The sequence below is a fragment of the Tenrec ecaudatus genome, chromosome 13, assembly GCF_050624435.1.
Source record: "Tenrec ecaudatus isolate mTenEca1 chromosome 13, mTenEca1.hap1, whole genome shotgun sequence".
In the NCBI taxonomy this organism is placed as follows: Eukaryota; Metazoa; Chordata; class Mammalia; order Afrosoricida; family Tenrecidae; genus Tenrec; species Tenrec ecaudatus.
In genome coordinates, this window is record NC_134542.1 from 104,430,745 (window position 1) to 104,457,319 (window position 26,575).

General features: G+C 35.8%; 1 protein-coding gene across 6 annotated transcripts in view; it reads right to left on the minus strand.

Moving 5' to 3' along the window:
- WDR33 (WD repeat domain 33) overlaps positions 1 to 26,575 on the minus strand; it is a 136,267-nt gene that overhangs the window by 62,264 nt on the left and 47,428 nt on the right. For all 6 annotated transcript variants that reach the window (XM_075529959.1, XM_075529961.1, XM_075529958.1 and 3 more), the window contains 6 exons: positions 25,240 to 25,466; positions 22,504 to 22,572; positions 21,832 to 21,936; positions 18,941 to 19,036; positions 18,614 to 18,765; positions 16,845 to 16,942 (listed from right to left, as the gene is read on the minus strand). In XM_075529959.1, the coding sequence (XP_075386074.1) occupies positions 16,845 to 16,942; positions 18,614 to 18,765; positions 18,941 to 19,036; positions 21,832 to 21,936; positions 22,504 to 22,572; positions 25,240 to 25,443 (724 nt within the window). In that variant the 5' untranslated portion in view covers positions 25,444 to 25,466. The remainder of the gene's footprint in view (positions 1 to 16,844; positions 16,943 to 18,613; positions 18,766 to 18,940; positions 19,037 to 21,831; positions 21,937 to 22,503; positions 22,573 to 25,239; positions 25,467 to 26,575) is intronic.

The window sequence follows — 26,575 nt, forward strand, 5'->3', positions numbered from 1 at the left end:
ATCTTGTTCAGAGATTACGTTTTGAAACTAGCCCAACCTGTAGCAGATATTCAATATGTGTGATTTTTAAAAGATACTTTCAAAGGCATTCATAAACTTTTTTAAATTATCCCATTAATCACAGATTTTCTATGTACTATAACGTAATGAAGTAGTTATTTTAAAACGTATGTAAAATTATATTTTAAAAGATATGTCTAAATATTTTTAAAGTCTCCAGTCATCATTGACATTTGCTCATAAAGGCAAATTGACTTACCCTCCTTTCCTACATTAACACAAACATCCTTTGACACAAACACTATAGAAGGAAACTATGAGAGAAAGAAAAGTATCATTTTTTTGCTTAAGACCAATTTAACAGCTCATCAACAACTCCTTAAGCACTAAAAAATTTAAATTCTAGAAAATAAAATTCAGTGGAGGAATCTTAGGATCAACTGAGAAAGATTAATGCAGGAAAGCTCATCCTTCAAGCTCATCTTGGGTTTGTTTTTTTTTTTCAAGTTCATATTTTACCTATGAATCGCTTTTTCTTTAACCAGATGAAACATGACATTTGCTAGTTAATACACAATAGAAGTACCCCAACAGTTCTGTATTGTGAAAACATAACTGAGTCTTGCTGCAATATATTCTAAAATGTCACTGTTACTAAATCTCAATCTTGCCCAGCTGGTTCCCTACAGACAGTAAGAGGATGATGGGATGTGAATGATTCTGAGAAAGGAAAATTACTAACAGTCACTGATTTTCCAAGAACTTAGCCTCATTATTTTTATAAAAGGTACTAACATGTAGAGATAAACCACTTTATTGTCCTGAATGTCTATAAAACTAAATTATTTTTTAAAAATCATTTTATTGGGGCTCATACAACTCTTATCACACTCCATACATACATCAATTGTGTAATGCACACTTATACATTAGTTGCCCTCATCATTCTCAACATTCGCTTCCTGCTTGGGTAAAATTAAATTTTTGTAAGATAAAAATACAGTTACTGTGTTGCCAAAAAAATACCATACTTCCCATTTGCTAAATGAGCTAAGTTGCTCTCTTAGTCAATCCTTATCAGATTTGAGACTCCAGTCAAAAAGGACTCACACTCACTTCTAACACCCAGGCTACAAGGAAATTGGGAGACGTTTTCAAATATGACTGTAGGACAATGCCAAGTAATAATAAAATCAAAGCTATAAGAAGAAATGTGGACGGTAATAGCAAAACTAGTCTTCCAAAAAAAATTAATAGGCTAGCTATGAGAAAATATGAAGCAATATTTTCATATTTACTCCTACTCTGAAAGATTTTTAAAATATACATTTTCCCACTTTGTAGGTGAATGTTTTTTTTTCTAAGTATTAATCACTCCAAAATAGAGGTCAAAGAAAAATAGAGCTAAAGTCCACTAAACATTGCCAACTTAGAGCTAGCTTCTACACGACAAATATATACAATACACAGTAAATCAAAGTATTTAAGAAGAAAAATTAAGATAATGTATTCCTAACTATATTTAACATAAAAGTTAAAAAACAAAATTTCTTCCAGAATCTGAGGGAAATAATAACTCACAAAGAAGTTCCTCTCTGCTCTAAAGGCAGAAAATACCTTTTGTTAAATAAAAGCAGCTTTTTAAAAACCTTCTTAAAAACAAAAACACAAGAAAACAGTAGGTGGTCATATATTTATGGAGACAGGTTGGGGTAAGGGGAGAATATTCTAGTTCCTTAAGTTCCCATTGTTTCCTGCCTGGCCTGGTTGATCTAAATTAGAAGCTTCTAAAATTCTAAAAACAAAAAGTCTTTTTTTCAAAAATATAACATTTTTCAGAAATCTATACTACGTGGGAGGTCTGAATGAAAAAGAGGTGAACTGTACAACCACTACCTTCTATGTAGCATATTGAACTATTTATACATTATAATCTGATCTTACACTTATTTTCATGGATGATGACAATTCCATCACTTAACAACAGAAGGAACAATAAGTTTAACGCTTCTTCTGATGTCATCAGGAGCTTCAAGACCGTTACTTCAATTTAACGACAAAAAGGTTTATAAAAATGTTTGAAAGTACAGTCAGTCTTTATACCAAGTGTAATTCACAGTAAAAAAGTTTGTGAGCTTCATAAGCCACAATAGCAATAAAGTATAATCGATATTTTAAGAACAGTGGTCAAGTTTCCACAGGCTCCATTTTAAAGTGTTGTACTTTCATTGTATTTGTATAGAAGAAATCCAATGGCAAGGATAATGTAATCTCCATATGAAACATACCTCCACTGTAAATCGCTTCTATATTTTTATTCAGATTTATAAACTGTTGCATTTTAGCACATTTAATTCAAATATTCTAAAACATCTATCAAGGAAATACCACAATACTGACTGCTAACTTTAAAGTCTCAAAAGTACAAAATAAGCACACTGCCATTGACTGAATCCTGACTATATTATTGTCGTTAGTTGCCATTGAACAGATTTTGACACTTAAGTAACCCACCTATAGTGTAGAACTGGTTCACGGTGTTTAAAGCTGTGAGCCTCCACTCTCCAGTCTGTGTTGCTAGACACCGAAGTTCAAACTGTTGTCAACCTCCCAAGTAATGGTCAAACACTTTAACCATTTGTACCTACCACCTGGGCATTCTCTGTAGCGCCCAAAGAGAATACTAAGCCTTATCTTTAAAATTGAAATGTTCTTATGCCTTACCTTATAATCAAGTAGTAAAACTCTTCCATGCTAATGCTAAGTCTTTCAAATACTTATCAAATACTTTAAAGTTTTAACGTGACACTTAAATTAGAATTACATTTGTTTTCACAGCACTGTCATTATCATCTTAGTTCCTCATGGTGGAAAAGCAGCAAATGTTTAAACACCTCCCCCACCAAAATATCCAAAATAAAGCTTAAGAGTATTGCCACAAAACCATAGAAATCTTAATTTTTTAAAAATATATACAAATGTGAACCTATTGTTTCTCCATAAATCCTCCGTTTAGGTCTGTATACTTCTCAAGGTAGCGGCTCAATTTCTCTAACCTTTCCTTAAAGACTTCTGCATCTTCAATTTCCACATGGAAATAAAAGCACTCAAATTGTGCTGAACTTGGGGACATAAAAAGTCTGACGGGGCAAGATCATGATTACAGAGCTGAGGTAAGGTTTCCCAATAAAATTCTATGGCAACCTTGAAACCCTTCATTGTCAAAGAAAGCAATTCCTTGGTGCAGCTGACCTTTCCCCTCACCAATCAGGTTTTCAGTTTCCTAACACTGGTCCCAGAATTGTCGTGTGTCCTTTGAGAACACCCATCAAGATTACCCATTTCCAAAGTGAAGTCGGTCATCAAAACGCTCTGCGCCGGGCCTGGTCTTGAACTCGCCGTTGAGGTCTTCACCTTCCTACACTTGGATCACTTGACAACGGTTACGGGGGCAGCATCTTCATAAAACTGATGCAGAACTTCAATGATTTGTGGAGAAAACCACCTGAGTTCTGTTAAGATTTTCAGTTATTCCCAACCACAGTCATTTTTCTCCCAAAGCTTAATGGCATATTTTAAAGATTTTTTTGAAGGCACCCTAAAGAGACTATGACCACTGTATTACTGAACATGTAGGTAGTCACTCAATGATTTCAGAGTCATGTTCAAGCATGTTTTGTTCAGATGAACTGGCACCCTAGTAGTGATACTTTGACTTACCCTCACATAACACCATGAGATACATTCATTAGATACATTAATCTCCCTTGGATCCCTCAGAATCACATGGTCGTGTGTGGAATATGTCAGCTACGTTATGTTGACGGACATTTAATAGATGTTACCTCAGTGTTACTTGATCAAGGCATTTTGTTGTAACCCAGTCTATACACAGAAACAAAAATTTCACAAACTATCACATTAACCTTACTATGCTTAATGCTTTTCCTATTTTATTCTATTTCCTTTTTAAAAATTGCTAACTAGACCCTCTAAATTGCTTTTTCGGATATTAATGAGTTCATGGAAAGAACTATGCTAAAAAAAAACTGCCAATATGTGGTAAACAGGAAGTATTACAACAGAAAGTTTTGTGTTAAGTCAACCTCATACACAATAAAAACAATCACAGATTTTAAGAGAATCTAGTATCACAAATTTTAAAATAGTATACCAAAATTTAAGTAATTATTAAAGGTCCTTAGTAAATTAATTTTTTAAGTAGGTAAAACAAAGATAGGACTGTACAGACCTCAAGCCAAGAACAGAAGGATGTTCAGAAATGACTGAATGGACGAGACTCTGATTTCTGCTGTCCCCTCTGTATCTTGTCTGCTCTGGGGTAAACTGCCCACAGCTGCTACACTCTGTCTAGGTAAAAATTTAGCTTCCTGCAACAAATTCGCCCAAAGGCTTATGGAACACAACAGGTTCAGCCTACTTGCTTCCAGTTGATAAAAGATGCCATAAGGGCAGAAGATGATCTCAAAGCCAATACAGATGACATTTCCTTTCTGGATTTTAATTGTCTGTTATAAAAATTTTGTAGAATATGTTGCAACCCTACTAACTTATCGCTGATCACATTCCAAATCCAAGATAGCAAAGTGACATTTTAGTTTGCTGATACTATTACTAAATGGGGTTAGAAATTAATCCTCATAATTTCAAGCCTAAGCAAAGGAAAGTGTTCGTACTTTCTGAAGCAAAATTATGTGCTGCTGAAATACTGTGAACATTAATGACCACAATCTACTGCAGTATGAACTGTGAAACTATTCAATTTCAGAGTATTTACCATTCCTGTTCACGATGTTAAAAAAAAAGGAACACATTAGAAATGGCATTTATGAGAAGAGGCAATTTCTTATACATGTGTTATAAGCAAAAGAAGCAAGGGCAGCACCTTGACCAAGGTAAGTAATTACTAATGGATTCATCTAATGATGAAAAAACTCTTCAAATGCTTCCACACCACAAATCCATAAACAAAAAAGGCACATTCTAAGTTTCGTAATGCAAATATAAAAAGATGACAACCTTGTTTCAATAACCTCAAGTAATGTTATAAATATGGATTATCACAGAAAAAATCATTTCACTGTGTGCTCACCCCCCAATACAGTTGCTGAACACATATGGGTGCATAAGAAAATGTGGTGAAGAAACCTGATGGTAACTGGCTATCAAAATACTAGGCGTCTGAGGTCCTAAAGGCTTGAAGGTAAATAAGCAGCCATCTAGCTCAGGAACAACAAAGCCCACATGAAAGAAGCATACCAGCCTGTGCGATCACAAGGTGTCGAAGGGATCAGGTATGAGACATCAAAGAACAAAAAATCGAATCATTGTAAATGAGGAGGAGTGTGGAGTGGAGACCCAAAGCCCATCTGTAGGCAACTGGACATCCCCGTACAGAAGAGTCACGGGAGATGAGCCCAGTCAGGGTACAATGTAGCAACGAAGAAACATACAACTTTCCTCTAGTTCCTAAATCTTTCCACCACCACCCCACTAATATGATCCGAATTCTAGCTTACAAATCTGGCTACATCAGAGGATGTACACTTGTACAGATAGGAACTGGAAACACAGGGAATCCAGGGCGGATGGTACCTTCAGGACTAGTGCATAGAGTGGCGATACCAGGAGGGTAAAGGGAGGGCGGGATAGAAACGGGGAAATGATTACAAGGATATATATATATATATATATATATATATATATATATATATATATATATATATATATAAAACCTCCTCCCTGGGAAACGAATAACAGAAAAGTGGGTGAAGGGAGACGTCAAACGGTGTAAGATATGACAAAATAATAATTTATAAATTATCAAGGGTTCATGAGGGTTGGGGAGCGTGGAGGGAGTGGAAAAAATGAGCTGATGCCAAGGGCTTAAGTGGAAAATAAATGTTTTGAGAATGATGAGGGCAACCAATATACAAATGTGCTTTACACAACTGATGTATGTATGAATTGTGTTAACAGTTGTATAAGCCCCCAATAAAATGATTAAATAGAGAGAAAGATAAATGTGGATTGATAATAACCGCTGGCAAACTTTTAAAGAAAAAAAAATCCCACAATTCTGAAATGAATTTTGTCAATAAGCAGGTCCTGAAATAACCTATGGAAATGGCAAAAACTAAGTAATGATAGCTGATACTGAATGTTTTCAACTGTTGTTGTGGCTAGGTGTTCTCTAGAAAAATAATTCATTTAATTCTAATATTCAATTTAAAGTTATTAATCACCATTTCACAAAAGTCAAAACAAACAGTATAGCTTGCCCAAGTTCACTGGGATATCAAATTACTGAATGTGTGATGTTAATTGTATGCAATACTCCATAAGTTAATTTCGTTTAAATCTTTTCAGGAGCAGAAAGCTAGCTGATAAAGCTAGTGAGAAAAAAATCAATAAAGAGTAAGAATATCTTCAAAGGCGCTTAGCAGCTAATGAAGGAAAGCAGGATGACATTATAACAGGTAGAAAGCAATGATTAAGAAACCACACAATCGTGAAGGAAACTTCTAGAAAGAGTATGGGGAAAATAATTTAATAAAAATATCTTTCAAATGCTTTATTTTAATCAAATGTTTACATTGGAAATGTTGCTATTCTAAGAATCTAGACCATTCTAAACCAGAACAACCCTATAGGGCAAAGTAGAACTCAAAGGGGTTTTAAACTTATGATCTTCCAAGTGCTAACCCACTGCTCCATAGAGGGATTGAGGGAGGAAATATGTATGAAGAATGTCCAAATGTTTCTATATGTTAACTTAAAAATTAAACTTATTTCTATCAACTCAACTCCAGCCCCTGGCAACAACTATAGGATAAAGTATAACTGCCCTCTTTGGATTGCTTAGATTTTAAATTTTTATGACAACGGACAGCTGCATCGTTTTCCACCTGATAGGTATCAACTCCTGACCATGCAATCACCAGCTGTACTGTGTACACTTATTTTTATATGTTTAAAATATTAAATGGGCTTTCAGTACTTCTAAAAGTAGTAATACAATTTAATGCTTCAACAAAAAAAATTCAAATCAAATATTGGGAAGATCTAGATCATGAAATATATCTCATTTACTTAACCCTTCCGTGACGTCACTTTGAGGGGTAAGATGCATATTACCCAAGCCATGGTATTTTCAATCACCTCATATGCATGTGACAGCTGCACAATGAATAAGGAAGACAGAAGGAGAATTGATACACTTGGAGTATGGGGCTGGCAAGACATACTGAAGGCACCATGGAACCATGGAAATACTGAAGGAACCATGCCAAAACAAATCTGTCTTGGAAAAAGTACAATCAGGATAATCCTTAGAAGTGAGGATGAAAACACTTCATGGACTTGCAATATATCATGAAAGACCATTCTCTGGAAAAGGACATTATGCTGGGTAAAAGTTGAAGGTCATTTAAAAAGAGGAAGAGAGAGATAGGTTGACTTAAAAAACAGACTCAGTGAAAATAAAAATAATTTATAAATTATCAAGGGTGCATTGGGTGGTAAAGTGGGGGAAGGAACAGTAAAAAGAGGAGCTGATACCAAGGGCTCAAGTAAAAAGAAAATGTTTTGGAAATGTTGATGGCAACTTATGTACTATTGATGTATGGATGGTTTTAAGAGCTGTAAGAGCCCCAATAAAATTATTTAAATTAATAAAAAAATTTTAAAACTCACCCATAAAAAGGATGAGGGAAAGACAGAATTGGGCAGTGTTTCTTTCTATTGTAAAGAGGGAACTCCACTCTCTCAGCCTTCAGATCACTACTCCTCTCACGTAGCTGCCAGAACATGGCGAGCCCATGGGTGCACAGCAGAATTGCTGCAAAGCTTCTCGTAGTGTGACCTTTCAGAAGCATATCGCCAGTCTGTCCTCCAAAGTCCCTCGGGATCACTCAAACCACCAACATTTTGATGAAGTAGTCAGGCACTTAAGTCTGCAACATCAGGTCTTCTCTAAAACATGTAACAAGGATTATTAACAAGCCACCCAATTCAAGTACATATCAAATCAAACAACCCACCTAAAAAGAAAATACCATCTGCAATGTCCTTTGTGACAAACTACATTGCTAAAATTTCAGTGTGTGTGTGTGGCGGGGGGGGGCAACTAATGGTTCACAAGATAGCCTATTTTGTTATCTTTTATACTTAAAACTATAGGAATTTCTACACTTACAGCCAAATAATGTACTAGTATTCTTACTGAAGAGCCCTGGTAGCATAGTGGTTAAGCATCGGGAAGCTAGCCTCAAGGTCAGCAGTTCAAAATGACCAACCATTACTTAGCATAAAGATGAGGCTTTCCACTCCCATATAGTGCTAGTGTCAAGGAGGAGAAAGGGGGAACCAATCACAATGATCAATGTATAACCCTCCTTCCCCCAGAGGGATGAACAACAAAAACATGGGTGAAGGAAGACCTTGGACGGTGTACAATGTGAAAATAATTTATAATATATCAAGGAGCCATAGGGTGGGATAGGGAGGGAATAAAGAGAAACTGATACCAAGGGTTCAAGTAGAAAGAAAATGCTTTGGAAATGACGGTGGCAACATATGCACAAATATGATTGATACAATTGATGTATGGATTGTTATAAGAGTTGTAAATGCCTCCAATAAAATAAGCTATAAAACAAAAAAGAATCAAGACAAAAGACAATATTTTTTAAAAAGCCAAAAAGTTAGTCTGAGAAACCCACACGAGCAGTTCTGTGGACAATTATATAGGGCAGTTCTACCCTGTCTTATAGGGTCACTATGAGTCAGAATTAACGCAGCATGACAAGTGAGTTCCACATTGTATTATCCTTCCTAGCCCCCTTTAGACATGCCTTAGAAATTGCTGACACATGCTTCAAATCACACTTTAATATAATTTTCTGGCAATAACATTAAAATGTAACAAGAAAAATACTTTGGGGCCAGAGAGTGGCACCCCATCAGACTTGACCAGAGAACACTCCTAAAGATCACCAAATAAACCTTGAACTATTTACAGGCTTTTCCTTTTTTTGTCATTGGTTTTTTTTGTTGTTGTTGTTGTCGTTTTGTTTTGCTCTGTCTTGGTTTTTTTGGGGTACATATTATCATCTCTGCAGGTCTATCTAGATTAAGATAAGCAGGATAAACAATCTGAAGGAAAAAATACAGGACCGAGGGTTCCTGGGGGACATGGGAGAGGGGAAGTTGGGGAAAGGAAATGGTGTTGACCAACCCAGGGACAAGGGAACAAGAAGTGATCCCAAATCAGTGGCAAGGAGGGTGTAGGAGGCTGGGTAGGGCGTGATCGAGGGCAATGTAACCGAGAGGAATTACTGAAACCCAAATGAAGGCTGAGCATGATAGTGGGACAAGAGGAAAGTAAAAGGAAAAAGAAGAAAGAACTAGGAGGCAAAGAGCATTTATGGAGGTCTAAATACAGACATGTACATATGTAAATAAATGTATACATGATGGGGAAATAATGTTCATACATTTATAGGTTTAATATTAAGGTAGCATATGGACATTGGGCCCCTACTCAAGTACTCCCTCAATACAAAAATACTTTGTTCTATTAGCCTGACATTCCATGATGCTCACCTTTCCAACACAATTGGTGAAGACAAATGTGTGCATTAAGCACATGTGGTGAGGAAAGCTAATGGTGCCTGGCTATCAAAAGATATCACATCTGGGGTCTTAAAATCTTGAAGGTAAACAAGTGGCCATCTAACTCAGAAGCAACAAAGCCCACGTGGCAGAAGCACACTAACCTGTGTTGCCGCGAGGTGTCGAAGGGATCGGGAATCAAAAATTTTTTAAATCTTATCATTGTGAATGAGAAAGGATGTGGAGTGGGGAACCAAAGCCATCTGTGGGCAACTTGACATCCCCTTACAGAAAGGTTGCAGGGAGGAGACGAGCCAGTCGGGGTGTAGTGCAACAACGATGAAACATACAACTTTCCCCTAGTTCTTAAATGCTTCACCCCACACCCCACCCTGCAATCATGATCCCAATTCTACCTTACAAATCTGGCTAGACCAGAGGATGTACACTGGTACAGATAGGAACCGGAATCACAGAGAGCCCAAGACAGATGAACCCTGCAGGACCAGTGGTGAGAGCTGCAATACCAGGAACGTGGAGGGAAGGTGGGGGTAGAAATGGGAAAACAATTACAAGGACCTATACATAACCTCCTCCCTGGGGGACGGACAACAGAAAAGTGGGTGAAGGGAGACATTAGACAGTGTACGACATGACAAAATAATAATTTATAAATTATCAAGGGTTCAAGAAGGAGGGGGAAGTGGAGAGGGAGAGAAAAAAATAAGGAGCTGATACCAAGGGCTCAAGCAGAACGCAAATGTTCTGAAAATGATGAGGGCAACAAATATGCAAATGTGCTTGACAGAATGCATGTATGTATGGTTTGTGAGTAGTTGTACGAGCCCCCAATGATTAAAAAAAAGGTAAGTAAATTTTAAGGGTCAAATGTACAAATCAGTAAATTTCTACATAAATGTGAACATGCCATGTAAAATATATCAAGACCTTACTTTACTCATATTGTCCAATAACATACCTTGGAAGTGTGGTTCTTCCTAATACCCGGATAAGTAATGTGCCTAAAAGACTTATTTGACCAATAGGAGCTCGTCTTCTTACAACTGTCCCTTGAAAAGAGCCTTACATTTTCCCTCAGAGAAATAATGAGGACACGGGGTGGGTGGCTTTCCCATATAAAACAAGTTCACATGGTTGTCTGTATGACTGACATGTTCTTGAAGTCTATTTAATATTAAACCATATGATATTAATGGAAAATATTGCTCTGCTTCAGATTATTTTCATGGCAGTTGGATGCTTTTATATTTTATCTTAAAGGGAAGAGACAAGACACTGTAACTTTTTTTAAAAAACCTTGGATGAATAAATTAAGTCCGTGATCGCAACGTATGTGGATTGTCAATATTAATTGAAAAGTGGCACTTTTTGAAACTCTTAGACTTCTTCAGCTTGTCTTCACACATAGTTCAAATACACATTGCTGTACCAAATTAACCCTGTTACAGGAAGGATTTTCCTCCTCATTATTAAAAGCCAAACCTTGATGTGTAGTGAAACTACTGTATTCTGTGGGCTAAATACTCCCACTAGGCAATTTTTATCATCCCGATGGATGGCACCAACCAAGGAGTTGAGAAGAGACGTGCAGAACTCACAGGACTGTCCACGCTGCCTTCAACACATCAAGATCTATATTCCCAATACCTACCCAATTCTCTGGCATAAAGTATTTGTCCAATGCATAAATACTTAATGAATGAGAATGAAAAGGTGCAAACCTTTCACTATCCCTAGAAAAGTAACTTTAAAATGAAGAAGCAGCATGGTCTGTGCGTATATGGAAGCCTTAGAGAACTGACAGAATTAAAGACTACACAATTGATACAGAATTGCTTAAACACTTGTCACATAATTGAAAATATCTACACTCTTACAAATACGTGTAACTCATTTCAAAACAATTCAATACATTAGGTTTCATTACTGAGAATACCAATTTAAAGCAAAATTATCTATATTTTACTACCAAATTTGTAAGGTAGGATCATAAAATTTGTTAATTTTTAAAGGCAAATATAGTCAGGAAGAGATATACAGTGACTCATCAAAGATACTAATACTCTTTTTCTTGAGCTATATCGTTGAGTATTCAAGAGGTTCACTTCTCAGTGAGTCCTACATTTGAAAACTGGTAACAGACCTTATTAATACAATAAATCTCAGTATAATGCCTTAACTCTTTAGTATATATACCTTATAGGGCATGTGCAATTTTAACTTTTGACATGTTTTACTGTTAAAGATGTCCTATATTTAAAACTTATAACCTGTATGGAGAGCATGAAGAACATTAAAATGAAATTGAGTACCAAAATTAGTTCCCTGCACTCATGCTCCTAACCCCCCAAAACACTCCACTTGTAATTCTGTCATTACAGCTTAGAAACTTACTAAGTCCATAACGACGTTATTTCTAAATTACAAAAGAGCCAGGGTTAACAGAGTGCTTAAGAAAATGATCACTATCCCTAGGTTTGAATCTTAGCTCAACCTCTTACAAACTACATGACCTTGGATAGGTTTACTACGGTTATTTTTTTTTGTTTGGTATGGTTTGTTAAGTTTTTAATAATTTAGTTTATTCATTTTGGAAATGGAGAAAAAAAACAAAATTATCCCAAAGGTTTATTTGGAAAATTAAAGGAAAAGTATTTAGAACATGCCTGATGCACAGCAACTTACTAAGTATCAACTAGTGTTACTATGAAAATCAGGAATGCAAACATTAAAGGATGCTGAATTTAATTTTTAAGAATGTTAAAATATATCTGTTCTTACTCATATTTTTAACCTCACTCAGTAACCAGTATCAAGTGACCCTTCCCTATGTCTTTCTGACTTATAGGAACTATCTCACTTACTTTCTAATACCTTTAAAATTTTGTATAAATATCTTAACTTCCCTACTAAACAAATAAACCCATGATGTTTAACTTATTTTAAGCCAAGCTCATGCTGTAGCTCATACTAACAAATGATAACTATATATAAACTGTGCTGATTTGCATAGAATTTGTATTAAGTGAGCTTCTCAATGCTACGATATATTCAATTTTATAAATATCTAATTTTATTACCTATGTACCAGCCAACACAACTCTGGGTTAACAAATATCCTAACAACCTAAACCAGCTTTAAATGTTTAAAAAAAAAAACCTTACTTTTTCCTTGCATCACTTCCTTTTCTAAGAAGCTAAAGAACAATCTGAAAGAAGACACATAACAGTTAAGTATAAATTCTACGGTCAATTTCATCATGATCTGAGCCCTGTCACTCATAGGCAATGAGCAGAAACTGTAGGGTCTTATTTGGAAGGGACATTCTCTCTTGTAATTTTGTTCCTGTTTCCCAGTTTTCTTTTTGTTTCACTAGGAGAGATGATATTGTTTAAGAAAGTACCTGTCACCACCACCCAACTTGGTACTCTGCCATGTTGACGCCAGACAGTTGCTGCCATGTCTTCACTAGCTCTATAGTATGTACCATGGAAGAAAGGCCTATCCTCAGGAAATCCGAGTTGGTGGTGAGAAACTCAGGCTAGGAGTCCTTGTTTGGTCACTAGTACCAGCTCATTAATATAACGTTATGAAAGGACACTCATCTATGTGAATCTGAGTGAGATTGAAGGAGTCAGTTCAGACTACTCAATGCTCTTGAGTATATAACATTTTGAGATGCTACCTAATGCATAGGTATTTTTAATGCTGTAAAATAGAGTAGCTTTATCAACGCCACTTTCAAAAATGAACTGGTGGGTTGCTTGAGGAAATTCAATGCTTTTGATGTAGAGAGCTTTCTAAATGGAACTCTTCTTCAAGAAGCCAAGTGTAACAAAACTTTAGATGGACAGCATGTAATTTCTCTGCACAGCTCTGTTTAGTAAAAATATCATAGTACAAGTAAGGAATCAAGGTCTAATAGTTTTGTTTTTTTTTAGACTGGGATAAAAAGAAAATAAATCTGCAGCCCAAAATGGCATTATATGGGGGGAAAGGAGTGAAAGGCGAGCTGTTACCCAAGGAGTTAAAAAACAAAATGTTTTGAAAATGGCTGTAGTGCAATTGTACAATACTGCTTGATGTGACTGAACTATAGAATGGTATGATATCTCTAAAAGCTCCCAATAAAATTGGTTTTTTTTTGGGGGGGGGGTATTGATATGATGGCTACTGTCACATTTAAGGATTATGTATACTTAAAGCTAAAAGGCTAGGCTGAGAAGATATGGTGGCTGTCTCTATTTACTTAAGAGGATTGCCAGGGAGAAGTAGAGGCTCCATTTTTGTTGTTCCACAAAGTAGGTTAAGTAGTAAGAAATCAGATTTCATATAAAAATTAAAGTTGCTACAGAGCTGTCTGAAATTGTAAAAGGAACTCACATGAAGTAATGTATATAGAGTTGAAAATGTGGGCAAAAAACTGGTTGAATGGGATGATGTAGAAAAATTAAATACCTGGTAAAGACTTGGGCTCATGACCATAAAGTTCTCTTTCAGTTAAAATGTTCTCAGGTCTCCTTAATGGTGACCTTGATACATAACCATCACTGTTATAGGAATATATATATGCCTGCGAGATGCTTGAGTCTCTATACGCTGCTTGAATATTATTTAACACCGTGCCATAGAAGAATACACGTCACAAGTTGGAATGATGATCTCTTTTTGACTTTGTGCTCCAAGTTGCTCTCTTCAAAGAGCTAAATGTGTTAAGTTCACATAAATATTACTAATCACCTCTTCCCTAAGACAATTAGCGAGTCTCTATTCTCTTTGTAGCCTCAACCACAAAATGGAGGTTTAAGAAATTTATAAAAAGACTGTTCACTGGTTTTTGTTTCAGTAATTTGCTGCCATCGAGTTGACGCAGGCTCACAGTGACCCTATAGTACAGAATAGACCTACCCTTCTAAGTTTTTCCAAGATTCGGTACAGAAGTAGAAAGCCTCTATTTCGCCAAATTAACAGCTGGTTTTGAACTGCTGACTTTGTGGTTAGCAGCCCAGTGTGTAAGCCACTATGCCACCAGGATCCTTCCTTTTGTTTTTAAACTCACCTTTTAAATTCAGAGAAATTTAGCAAAGTGAGAAATAACAGAAATTGGGTATTAATATCTAAGTGATACTCTTTACTATGCTTGACTTTGATACCAGAATTACTGCTGGTGGTTTAACTAACTTTAATGAATGTGTATTTGTCCCATATACTCTTTGAGGTACAAAAAAAAAACTATGCCCTAAAGAAAACTTAAAAAAACTGTTTAAAAGACAGAGCTAAAATGTAAACCCCAAGAGTACACAGGGATCCATGATACTTTTGTGCATGTTTAAAACTTTCCAAAGAAAATATTCAAAATAGAGAGAGCTCTCACATAAAACTCAAATTCAAATCTCATCTAGTTAATATAGATATGATACTGGTGTATTTTCTAAGCTACAAATGAGGTAATGATTCCCTATCCACTCAATTCTATCTGACTTCAAATATGAAAATGTTTAACTACAAATTAAACTCTCATTATGCAAATGTAATCAACACTTGCTTAGAGAGTGGATGAAATACCTCAAAAGAGCCTTCGATCTTCTTGTCTGTTAAATCTTAACATTCTGTTTTTAAAGTTGCAAATTTAACAGGAAAATTTCTTAAGTGCTATTTTTAAACTCTGATTACAGAAACTCAAGAGCACTTCATAAGCACAATAGATTAACACATATTACCAAAGAGAAGGTGTTTTATTTTGTTTTCTCTATATTTCAAAGTATTTTCAGAGCCTAAAAATGAGGCTTTATTTTATTTATAGTGAACAGTTAAGGTAACAGAGAAGAAAGATCCCAGAGGCATGTGGCATTATGCTGAGAGTCGGTGAATAAGATTCTAATTTTAGGTGTCCTGAGCTTCTTTCACCCAAGTGTGCCCCTTGAACTATTTGAGTCACCAGGCTCATCCATAAAATGACTCATAAGAAACCGTTTTAGGCTCCTCTTAGTTCTAGAACACTACACTATGACTACGCAATAGTTTGAGTACATCTTAAGTGCTATATTATGCTAGTGATGCAGACAAAGCATTTTGGACAATACAGAAGCCCACATAACTGTGCAGTCATATTTTAAGCAAATATATTCAAAGAGATTGGTTTCAAGTTACAACATTGAATGCTGGGGGGAAAAAACTAAAATAGCTCTTTTTAAATTACAATTAATGACATAATTTTAAAACATCTAGTTCTTGGAAAGGGAAATTTCTGAGTGATAACTTCTTGACCCTCAGTGTCTACAATACCCAAACGCCTACACTGCCGTCTGAGCCAGAGAAAGATTTTCCTTTTGTAGCGTACAAGTCACGAGTATGCAACTGAATATACTGAAGAAAACAACCTTCCTAATTAAAACAAATAAGGTTTAGTCAAAAGTGTAAAGGTGTTTGTTTCAGTGTTTGTATTGCACAGGTAAACACAAAGTTAATTCAATGGAATTTATATAAATAGCATTGTATTAATAACCTTTCAACTTCCTTATTTTATATCTAAAATTAAAATTATCTGAGGGAAAATCTGTATTATGTTAGCAAAATGGAGAAATGCATAAGGGTTCAGTTGTAATATGAAATCAATAAAAGTAAACAAGCAATCCCACTCAAATGTAGTATGAAGTGGGCTGTGTGGTACAAATGTGTTATAATGAAAATTCAAAAGCTTTCATAAGGAGCCAAGTTACTGACCCCTTTATTTTGTGCTGAAAAGAACTGCCCGGAGTCTGGTAAAACATGTAAATAAAATTGTGTCAGGATCCTGAGGAAGGAAATCCAGGGTATAAGAGAAGACATGGATTTATAGAGCCTTAACAGATACATACAGAGAAGCAAGCAACTGAGGAGAGAAGGCACAGTGGGGAGCAGACACTTGTATTTAATCTACAGCTGAGAGATAACAAAACCAGTATTGGGTTTTATTTTAAAATCTAGAAAATAACTGTGGACTAAAAAAAGAATTTGGACTTTCTGCTTTGTTTTTATGTGGTTTTTCTTTTGTTTAAGAGCCTGACAGAGATGGTATAGGTACTGGCTTTTTTTTTTTAATTTTAACTTAATGGAGATATAATATGGTAATGTGGTATCATGATGATTTTACCACAAAATGCCTTCCCTATTTAAATATTCCAATCAGTACTATTAGTACACATACCTCGCAGAATTCTTTCCTCATGGCAACGAAGAAAGTCCCAGATTCTAACAGTGCCGTCGTCAGAGCATGTAGCAAATTTATTATCCGTGGGTGAGAAACTGTTACATGAAGACACACAGCGGGGAAAGAAGTCAGCATTTAATGGATTATCTGTGCTTCTCAGACAGGGAAAAATAAAACACTGTGCTGTGTTATAAAAAGGAGGAGAAGTATTCAAGAGTGAAGAAGTCCTTAAAAAGGAATGGTGTCAGCTAACATATGCATCTCATCAAAAGAAAACACGTTGGTTGTTTCTTAGTTTTCAATCAATATGGACAGAACGTTACCAGTGTTGTATCAGTACTAATGCAACATGCTTCCCTACAGTACAGTATTTTCTTCTGTCTAACCAGCAAAGAAAATGGTATTGAAGAAGATTTAAGTGTTGAGCAACTAAATGAATTCTCTTTTTGCAATATTCCTAGTCTTTTAAATAATGTAGGAATACCGCTCAAAATTTAAATCACCTTCTGCCTCAGCTCAACTATGAAACGATAAGCGGGAAAAGAAAGACTACTTAAAAACTGCTTGATAAACACATCCCCATGTATGTTCTTTCTCGTGTGTTTCAAAGGCCTATTGGCAAGTTTCAGCCCTTCCTCCTGGCAAGCTAACCCATGAACGCTGTTCCTTTGTAAGCTGGGGGTGTTCAGACTTGTGTGTTTCAAGTCAAAGAATTTACTGAAAAGTGGGAGGCATTCTCTCCTGCATGTAGTGAAAGACCATCAAGCCCATCAACACTGGTAACTCCCTTGGACTTCTGAATCCAATGACTGAGGAAGGACCAAATGTGCAAGCAGGCATGGAACTAGGGCAAGGCCTAAAAACAGAAGCATGTTTGTTTATCCATCAATTTTTGTTAAGATTCTGAAAAAAGTGACTAGAGCGATGATTTTTCTATAAGGATGTCAACCTTCTCCCACACAAGGGTGGCGCCAGAACCTTAAAGAATGCTGCTTAGCTTTATTCTGAGGCTGCAGCAATTCTTCACACTTGTTTTGAAAACTTCTTGTAAAGTTTTACTTTACATATCTCATTGATATGTAAAAATATACAACTCAGTGAAAATATTTTGAACTCCACTTATTGTACAACATTTGTATAACTGATGTAATCGACAATGAATCAGAGGAAAAGTCCTAGAGTCTTCTTGACAGTAGTCTGCTTACAGCTTCAAAGCTTGAAGAACCCATGATTAATCCGTTATGATTGCCACATCCAGAGTTCTGTGAGAGATTTTAGTCATGCTATACTTTTCACTTGAAGCCGTGGCAAAACCAAGCCAACCAATCCATTTAAGCCTTTTTCTTGTATTCTGTGTGAATTCTGAAGGTGTTTTCTGTAGGCTTTATATTTTATTCAGTTATGTAAAGACTGAATTCTTTATTTGAAATGAAATATTCTTGTCTTACACAGTAGGTAATAAAAAGGAATAACGTATACACATTATTAACCATAAATGAAGAGAAACGGAGAGAAAACCAGTGCAAATTGCAGCAGACAATACAACTCTAACATATTGTAAAGGCAGATACCAAGGCCACACTATTTCAGTAAAGTGCCAGCAAAATGGTGAGTGTGTCAAAACAAAGAAAAATATTGTGTTCATAGGGTGCAGAAAGATTCCCAAAATCTGACAGAGCCCATGCATCTCTGCACCCAGAATACACTTAGAGAATAGTTTAGCCATGACAATAGGGACTACAGAAAATGGTATATTGTGTATAAACCTGGCCTCTCTAATCGCCTCCTTATGTGCCTGGAACATCTTGACGTTGTTCATGTTCGACTGCCAGTATTTCACATATCCTCCATGGTCTGCTGTCAACATCCACATGTCATTGTGTGACCAAGTCATAGCCCTTACTGGGCTATCGTGAGCCTGTGAAAACATGAAATATTTGTTAAGTGTTGCTTTAGAGGATATATTATCCATGGCTATGAGTATAAATTAATACACAGCCATAATTTATCCAATTAAAAGTATAGTGACGTCAATAAACTAAATACATATTAAATATTTCAGTGGCAAAGGATACTTTGCTGATTAGAAGTACCTGTAATATTGTTTCAAAATTGAAAGTGAGTCCATTCCACAAAGTAAACTCTCCACTAGAAGCTCCAGTTACCAACCGTCTTCCTTCTGGAGTCCACTAGGGAAAGAAAAATAGCAGGTGACAAATACTCTAATTTTTAGAACAATTCAAAGTCTTTACTTCTAAAACATTCCAAAACTGACAGTAAGCAGAGACACTGGCATTTGCTTTAGTGTAGCTCCTACTTATAAACAAATATCTTGTCAGGAAATCAACTTATATAAAGAAGCTCTAGACTATAAATTCCAAAACTTATCTGGCCTATTGCCCTTTTTTCAGAAAAAAATTTTACTCAGCAACCCCCTGGTAAGTGAAAATGTTTACACTATATTTAGACCATATACAGGGAAAAGCGTTGGTATCTACTGTTGCAGCCCACTTGAGTGTTGGCAGTTATGTAATGATGTAATTATCCCTCCATTGTATGACCTGATCTGATGCTGTATCTTTTGAAAGCCAGGCACCATCAGCTTTCTTCACCACGTTTACTTATGCACCCATTGTCTTCAGAGATCATATGGGGAAGGTAATACACGATGATGATTTTTTGTTCTTTGATGGCTGAAAACTGATCCCTTCAGCAGCTCGTGATCACACAGGCTGGTGTGCTTCTTCCATGTGGGTTTTGCGGCTTCTGAGCTAGATGGTCATTTGTTTACCTTCAAGCCTTTAAGACCCTAGACATTATATCTTTTGATAGCCGGACACAATCAGCTTTCTTCACCATATTTGCTTATTCACCCTCTGTCATCAGGGACCGTGTTGGGAAGGTGAGCATCATGGAATGCCAGGATATTAGAACAAAGTGTTCTTGCACTGAGGGAGTACTTGAGTGGAGACTCAATAATGTCCATCTGCTACCTTAATACTACACCTATAAATATAAATATATGCACATAAATCTATTTCCCCATCCTCGTATATATTTACATATGTACATGCCTTTATTTAGACCTCTATAAATGCTCTTTGCCTCCTAGCTCTTTCCTGTTTCCTTTGACTTTCCTCTTGTCCCACTACCATGATCAGTCATCATTTGGGTTTCAGCAATTCCTCTTGATTACATTACCCTTGATCAGGCCCTACCAGGCCTCCTACACCTGCCTCACCACAGATTTGGATCACATGTTGTTCCCTTGTCCCTGGGTTTATTAACACCACTTCCTTTACCCCCACTTCCCCCTCTCCCATGTCCCTCCAGCTAAAATGGTTTTTAAAAGTCTGTCTTGAGTATTATCCTAACAACTAAGCTATGAAATTGAGAGCTGCAACTGAGGGGACTACATAAAAACTTTGGTACTAATGGTGGGGGACATCTCAGAAAAGGAGAGTGCGAGTGTTTGTATAACTCAAAGAATGCAATCAACATCACTGAAGTGTAGCTACACAAGTGGTTCAATTAGTCTTCGTTCTACTGTGTATATTCTAACAATGAAATAAACCCTTAAAAAGAAAGAAAGAAACCCTAGAGAGAGCAACTGTACTGTCCTATAGAGTTGCTATGGGTCGAAATTAAAAAATAAAATAGATAGCAGTGAAATGTACATCATGGAGCTGAAACTATAATCCACCATTTATCTTCACTCTTCTAATATATTCTGTATACTAGAAACATTACAAACTTTTCATTCATCTTAGGATATGAGAGAGGCTCCCAAACTTATTAAGCACACTGCCTCTTTTATAGGGAAAAAAATTTACTCAGTGTTCCCTCTGGCAATTAAATATGTTTCTAGTATAACCCATAATGTGAAGCCCTTCTAACATCGTAGTTGAGACTGTAAAGCTACAAGATAAAAAAGGGATTCCTATTCAAGGCTAAGTTGACAGTAGTCTACAGAACCTTGTAACATGAAAGAACTATCTACTGGTGTCTTCCACCCTAAGAAAAGAATGGAAAAGAAAATAAAAAACACATGGAAACAATTAGTCCAAAGAATGAATGAACTACATGAGTTTCAACCTCCACAATACCTTAACAACTAGATGGTATCCAACTACAACTACCTATCACCATAACAGGGACCACGCAGAAGCTCCTGGGCAGAGTGGGAGAAAAATAAGAAACAAACCTCAAAATCATAAAAAAGACCAGGACTACTGATCTGGTAGATTGATGGAAACACCAACCTATGGTCCTTAGACACTGAATTCAGTCTAAAACTGAATTCACCTGTAAGGTTCAACTTTCAGCCAAGCAACAGGTATGTCCATAAGGTGTGCAATAACACTAAGTGCCACTTGTTCCTCAGGACAATCAACTATATGTGATCAAACGAGCAGCATTTACCTATAGACACAGCTCAAGGCATGCAGGCAGCGAGAGGAGGAGGAATGGAAACGGTAATTAAGAGAGGCAGGGAGAAGAGTGGGACTTGCAATCACACTCATAGAATGCGCATGAACTGTTCTATGGAAAATCCATCTGCTCTGGAAACTTTCATCCAAATCACAATAAAAAGTTAGAGAGATTCTAATACTGCTTGTAGTGATAACTGTACAACTTTTTAAAATATGTTTAAGCTATCCTATGATATATATATCATTATGCTAACAAAACTTAATTTTTTTAAGTTAGAGAATTACAACATAAAGGTAAAAAAATTAAAAATCAGCATTTTACTAACGATGAAAACTGAGAATAAATGACTGGGTATATCAAGATTAATTATTAAGGACAATGTTGTTTAATTAAAAAGAAAAATTATAAATAACTAAATTAGAATCTTTAAAATATAATTTTAATTGCAGTTACACATTTAAACTGTTTGACTTTCTTTATTCTGTAACATATGATTGCAGACTAATTCAGAATTCACATTACTTTCCCAAAATATTATAAGAATACTTACCCTAACAACAAACACTGGACACTTCACTTTGTTTGTGGATGTTCTAACAAATTTTGTTGTTACTGCATTCATAGGATTATTCAACATGCCTATAGGTGGGACCAACTAAAAAAAAAATTGGAATATTTAACACTGATTTTATACAGAATAGAAACAAGTGACATGACATATATTTTAAGCATCAAGATTGCAACAGATTTTCATGAATCAATTGTAATAGATTATAATTAGTGTACATGTAAATGAAGAAATAGTATGAAAAGAAGTTGACTATTTAACACTTACAATGTAAAATTAACTGGCTGATTACCAAATTTCCCCAATTAGCTTATAATTTTCTGAATACCTTTCAAAAGCAACACAATTGTGATTACCATAAATAAAAATTTTAATTAATTTTGTATTACACATATCTTGGGGCAGTTTATCCTTTTCTGAAGAAGATGTTTTAAGTATTGAATCAAAGTATATCCAACATTAGAAAACAAGATATATTCACATTGAGATAAAATGCAACCCGGAATATAAACAAATATATTAAAAACAAAACAAATATATTAATTCCTTTGAGTATATTTTATTTTGATTTTTTTGGGTCGGTATTTCAATTTACTTATTGTTAGGCTTAAATGTCTTAAAAGTTTAAACTAATACAGCATATTTTATACTTACATCATTATAATAACCCGCATCAGGCTGAATTGCCCGCATATCTCTCTGGTCTCTTTGCCATATTCTATTCTGTTAAAAATAGATAAGCAGATTCATTATTAAATATAAAATCTAATTATTCCATTGGAAACATTAAAAAAACATAAGCTGTATTAAATGGGGAGGGAACAGATTTTAGATTATTTCCTTTTTTATGTTGTTTCTAAAGCATGGTATTTAAGAAGATTTTTAAAGAGACATTGCTTAGAATTTTGTTTTCACTCACACTATCTATGCCTCACCACTTCATGCAATATTCTATTGATGCCAACATATTCTCACTGACAGTGTATCATAATATTTTAATAAAATGAAACAGGATAGAGGTAGCAGACCATCCTCAATTCCTCCAAAATCCCCTGCCATAAAACAATTCTTTATATCTTATCCCTGGTTTTTTAAAATTTCTTTCAAACCCACCATCCTACTTTTGTTCTCAACTAAAAGACCCAAAAAAGCTTTGTGGTAAAGTAAAGTATGTTCCTTTTTGTGGCTCTTTACCTTGGTTCTTCAGAAAAACAGCTTGAAAGATTTCCATCCTAAATCCTAAGGGGTTAAATTTGCCCAATTTTTCTAACTCAGAGTACCTTTGTCCTGCTTGATTTGCAAGAAACAGTCAATACACTGTGCAAATGAAGTTAACTATAAACAACACATTCAAACAAAACAAAAACCTAAAGCTGTAGAGCCCAGCTGAACTCATACAGGAGTGGGGACTACTCCATAGGGTGTCCACAAGGCTGCTTCATCCTTCTCTGGTAGAGTGGCTATTGAGTTTGAACCACTGATCAGTTAATGTCTAATGCTTAATTCGTTGTGAGTAATCTATAGCCTACTGTGCAAACGATATAACCAAGACTCACGGAGAACGGGACTGGTTAGTTTGTGGTCTCCCACAGGGAGGGGGGGCATGTCTTGAAAATGATAGGGAGTAAAATTGGGTTTATATGCAGCCAAACCCAGTTTGTTTGTTTGTTTTCCAGATAAGAAGCCAGGAAAAGAGAGAAGGCAAGAAATCTTGTAAAAGAGCTGGAACAAAGGTCAAGGGCATATAAAAGAAAATCTATTAGATGTGAGGACCACGGGGCCCAGAAGCGACGATCCTGAGACAGAGTTGGTGGTAACAAAACTGGGGGACAAAGAAGAGCTAGTCATGAGGGAGCTGATCATGAGGGTACATGATCAAGAGGAGCCATGTACAGCAGAGACCTGGATCTGCCTTCCTGCTTATTTGATTGCATGGGCAGGGAACGCTAAAAATAGTACCCCGAATTGAATGGGAGACCTTTACCTCTTGGTTCCCTGGTGCTTACTTGTAGCCAATCAATCCTAATTCCAAGCTGTACCCCGATAGTTCCTTAAAAACTACTTAACTGTAAGTGTGATGTGTGAGTTCTGTGTAGCCACTGCAGCAGATTATCAAACCATTAAGTCAAGAAATCCTGGAAGTGTAGTGGTTACAAATTGGGCTGCTGTGAGGTCAGCAGTTCAAATGCGCCAGCTGATCCAAGCAAGATGGGGCTTTCTACTCCTGTAAAGAGCTACAGTCTCAGAAACTTAGAGGGGCACTTCTACCCTTTCTGTCCTACAGGGTCACACTGAGGGTTGGTGGCAGTTGAGTTTGGAGTTTGGGTTTTAAGTGAAATACAGAATGTCACAGGAGGCATGGGTGATGTCAAGAATGGTAAAAAGATTGGCAGTGGACCTTACTCTGACCTCCACCTCAGAGAAATTAGTTTTAGGGCCTAAAAAGGCTGACCCTGGGTCATCATCCTCCCTGAAGCTAGACAGGTTCTGCTGCTGCTACCACTTTTTGAAAAACCTAAATTATTTTTCACTTTGAAACAAATCTTGTTCTTCTGTGTGTCTAAAACAAACTCAGCATATCTGCTATGCAGGTTAAAGTAATGAAAAGAAAATCTATTTTCACAGGAGATCAGAGGAGACCAAATTTCAATGAAGATAATAAGGATTAGTGATGGAAAACAAATCAGAGGCTACTTCCTAGGTAAGCAAAAGTACAAAAGGAAGAATTCCTGGGATATACAGGCTTGGTCACAATTTTACCACGAAGGGGTTACTTTCACCCCTTTAGAGTATATACCATAATGTGCTCAACCCTCAAGAACTTAGAGCACTCTGCCCAACTACAAGAGCGGCCTGCAACCAGAGAAAGCCTGTGTTGTTAAGATTAGTTCCCACAGAAATATTCCTAGATTTGTGGCCTCTTATTGGTGCTGTGGGGTAAGCAACAGCCTGCTAACCAAAAGGCAATAACCAAAACGCACCCTGTATGAGAAACTGAGGCTATCAGCTCCTGTAAAAATGTACGGCTTCAGAACGGACTCAATGGCAATGAGCTTGGTTTGGTTTTTTGAGTGTAACAAATGTTTTAAACCTGGACTGGGGATAAAACAAATTTATTCTGAGATTTCTGGTGAATTTGTAGAAAAAAGCCTATTTTGACATTAGAATCTCATTTACCTTCGAAATTATGAGATGATTTGTGTGCAGAAAAATTTTTTAAATGGGTAATGATTTGAGGCTCTACTTAAATGGCTTGGTTTCAAAATCCACTTCATCTATTGATTCAAGCAGAACAAATACAGGTGGGGGGGGGGTTTCAAAAAGTTAGTGGGAAGTTTGTGAATTCTCCTCGAACATTATGGTTATATAAAGCACATTAATTGGACTTACCTCTAAATATTTAATTACAGATGGATTGTAGTCTATGGTTTTACGATTTACAGCTTTTCTCATTCGTTTTCCATCGAAGGTAAGCTGTTGCATTGCTTGTTGTTGTGCAAAATCAGGTCGCTTATAAAATAACTGTCGAGGTGCCTGGTGCTGGAACCTTGGCATATGGAAAAAACGTGGAGGAGAACCAATTTCTGTAGCCATGGTGATGTCTTCTTTGTAGGACACTAAAGTTGGGGAATAGTACTTTTATTACAAACAGAAGCACTGCAATACTATCTGTGTTTAAAAATAAACATTTTTACACTTCTCTTCCCATCTCTAATATGTATCATTTCAACTTTTTAACCAACCAACTTATGAAATGAGCTTTTAGATTAATGGCAAAACCTTTCAAACAGGCTACTTCATGCCACAAGTACTAATAAACTATTATTGTAAAATTCAATCTGAGGATGAAAGGAAAAATAAATAATATATAATAGCTTGAGATGTATAAATATATGTTTGAGGAAGAAAAGGCAGAATTAACAAATAGTGTATAGCATTTTTAGTATAATTTTCATTTAGATGAATTGATGGCAAAATAAATCATTTTAAAGTTGACCCGAAGATCCTATTTAATTAAAAAAAACTAATGCCAAAATTTTATTCTTTTAAATTAACTAGGAATAATGTTGGAAGAGGGGGAAAATGACAGTATTTTAAAAGTGCTATGCATATCTCAGTAAGTCAAAGTACCACTCCCAAACCATCCCTTCTCCAGTATGTACATTTACATGCCTACACAGGCAACATTAACTAGCATCTGTCAAGGGCTTACAGTTTCTCAACTTGAGTGTTCTGCAATTAAAATGACATGCAAATAATACAAATATGTAAATTCGGTATGATTTAAAGAAAAATTTTTAATTCACGTCTTTTAAATTAATAAAAGGTTAGTGAACATTGATACTAATTTTTGTTTTAAAAGCAGATTTTTCTGTATTCTTACATTTACCATATACTTCCCATTCAAGTTACTAAAATGAAAGACCAAAAAGAAATTTATTATTTCCTTTGGCTGGAAATATTCTTAATACATTCATCCTTATTGGTCTGATTCCTCCTACAGCCATTAAATAGTAATACAAAAAAGAAGAAAAAAGAGAGGTAATGAAATCCTGATTGATAACAGTAACTATGAAAATAAACACTATAATAAAGTCTATATTTAACTCACATTATTTCAATCATTCTAAAATGTCCCCTGGAGATTCTAGACAATGTTAAGTTTATAATGAGAAATATTCTGGCTCTTTGGATTATGACTAAATTAAAATAAATTAGAATGTGC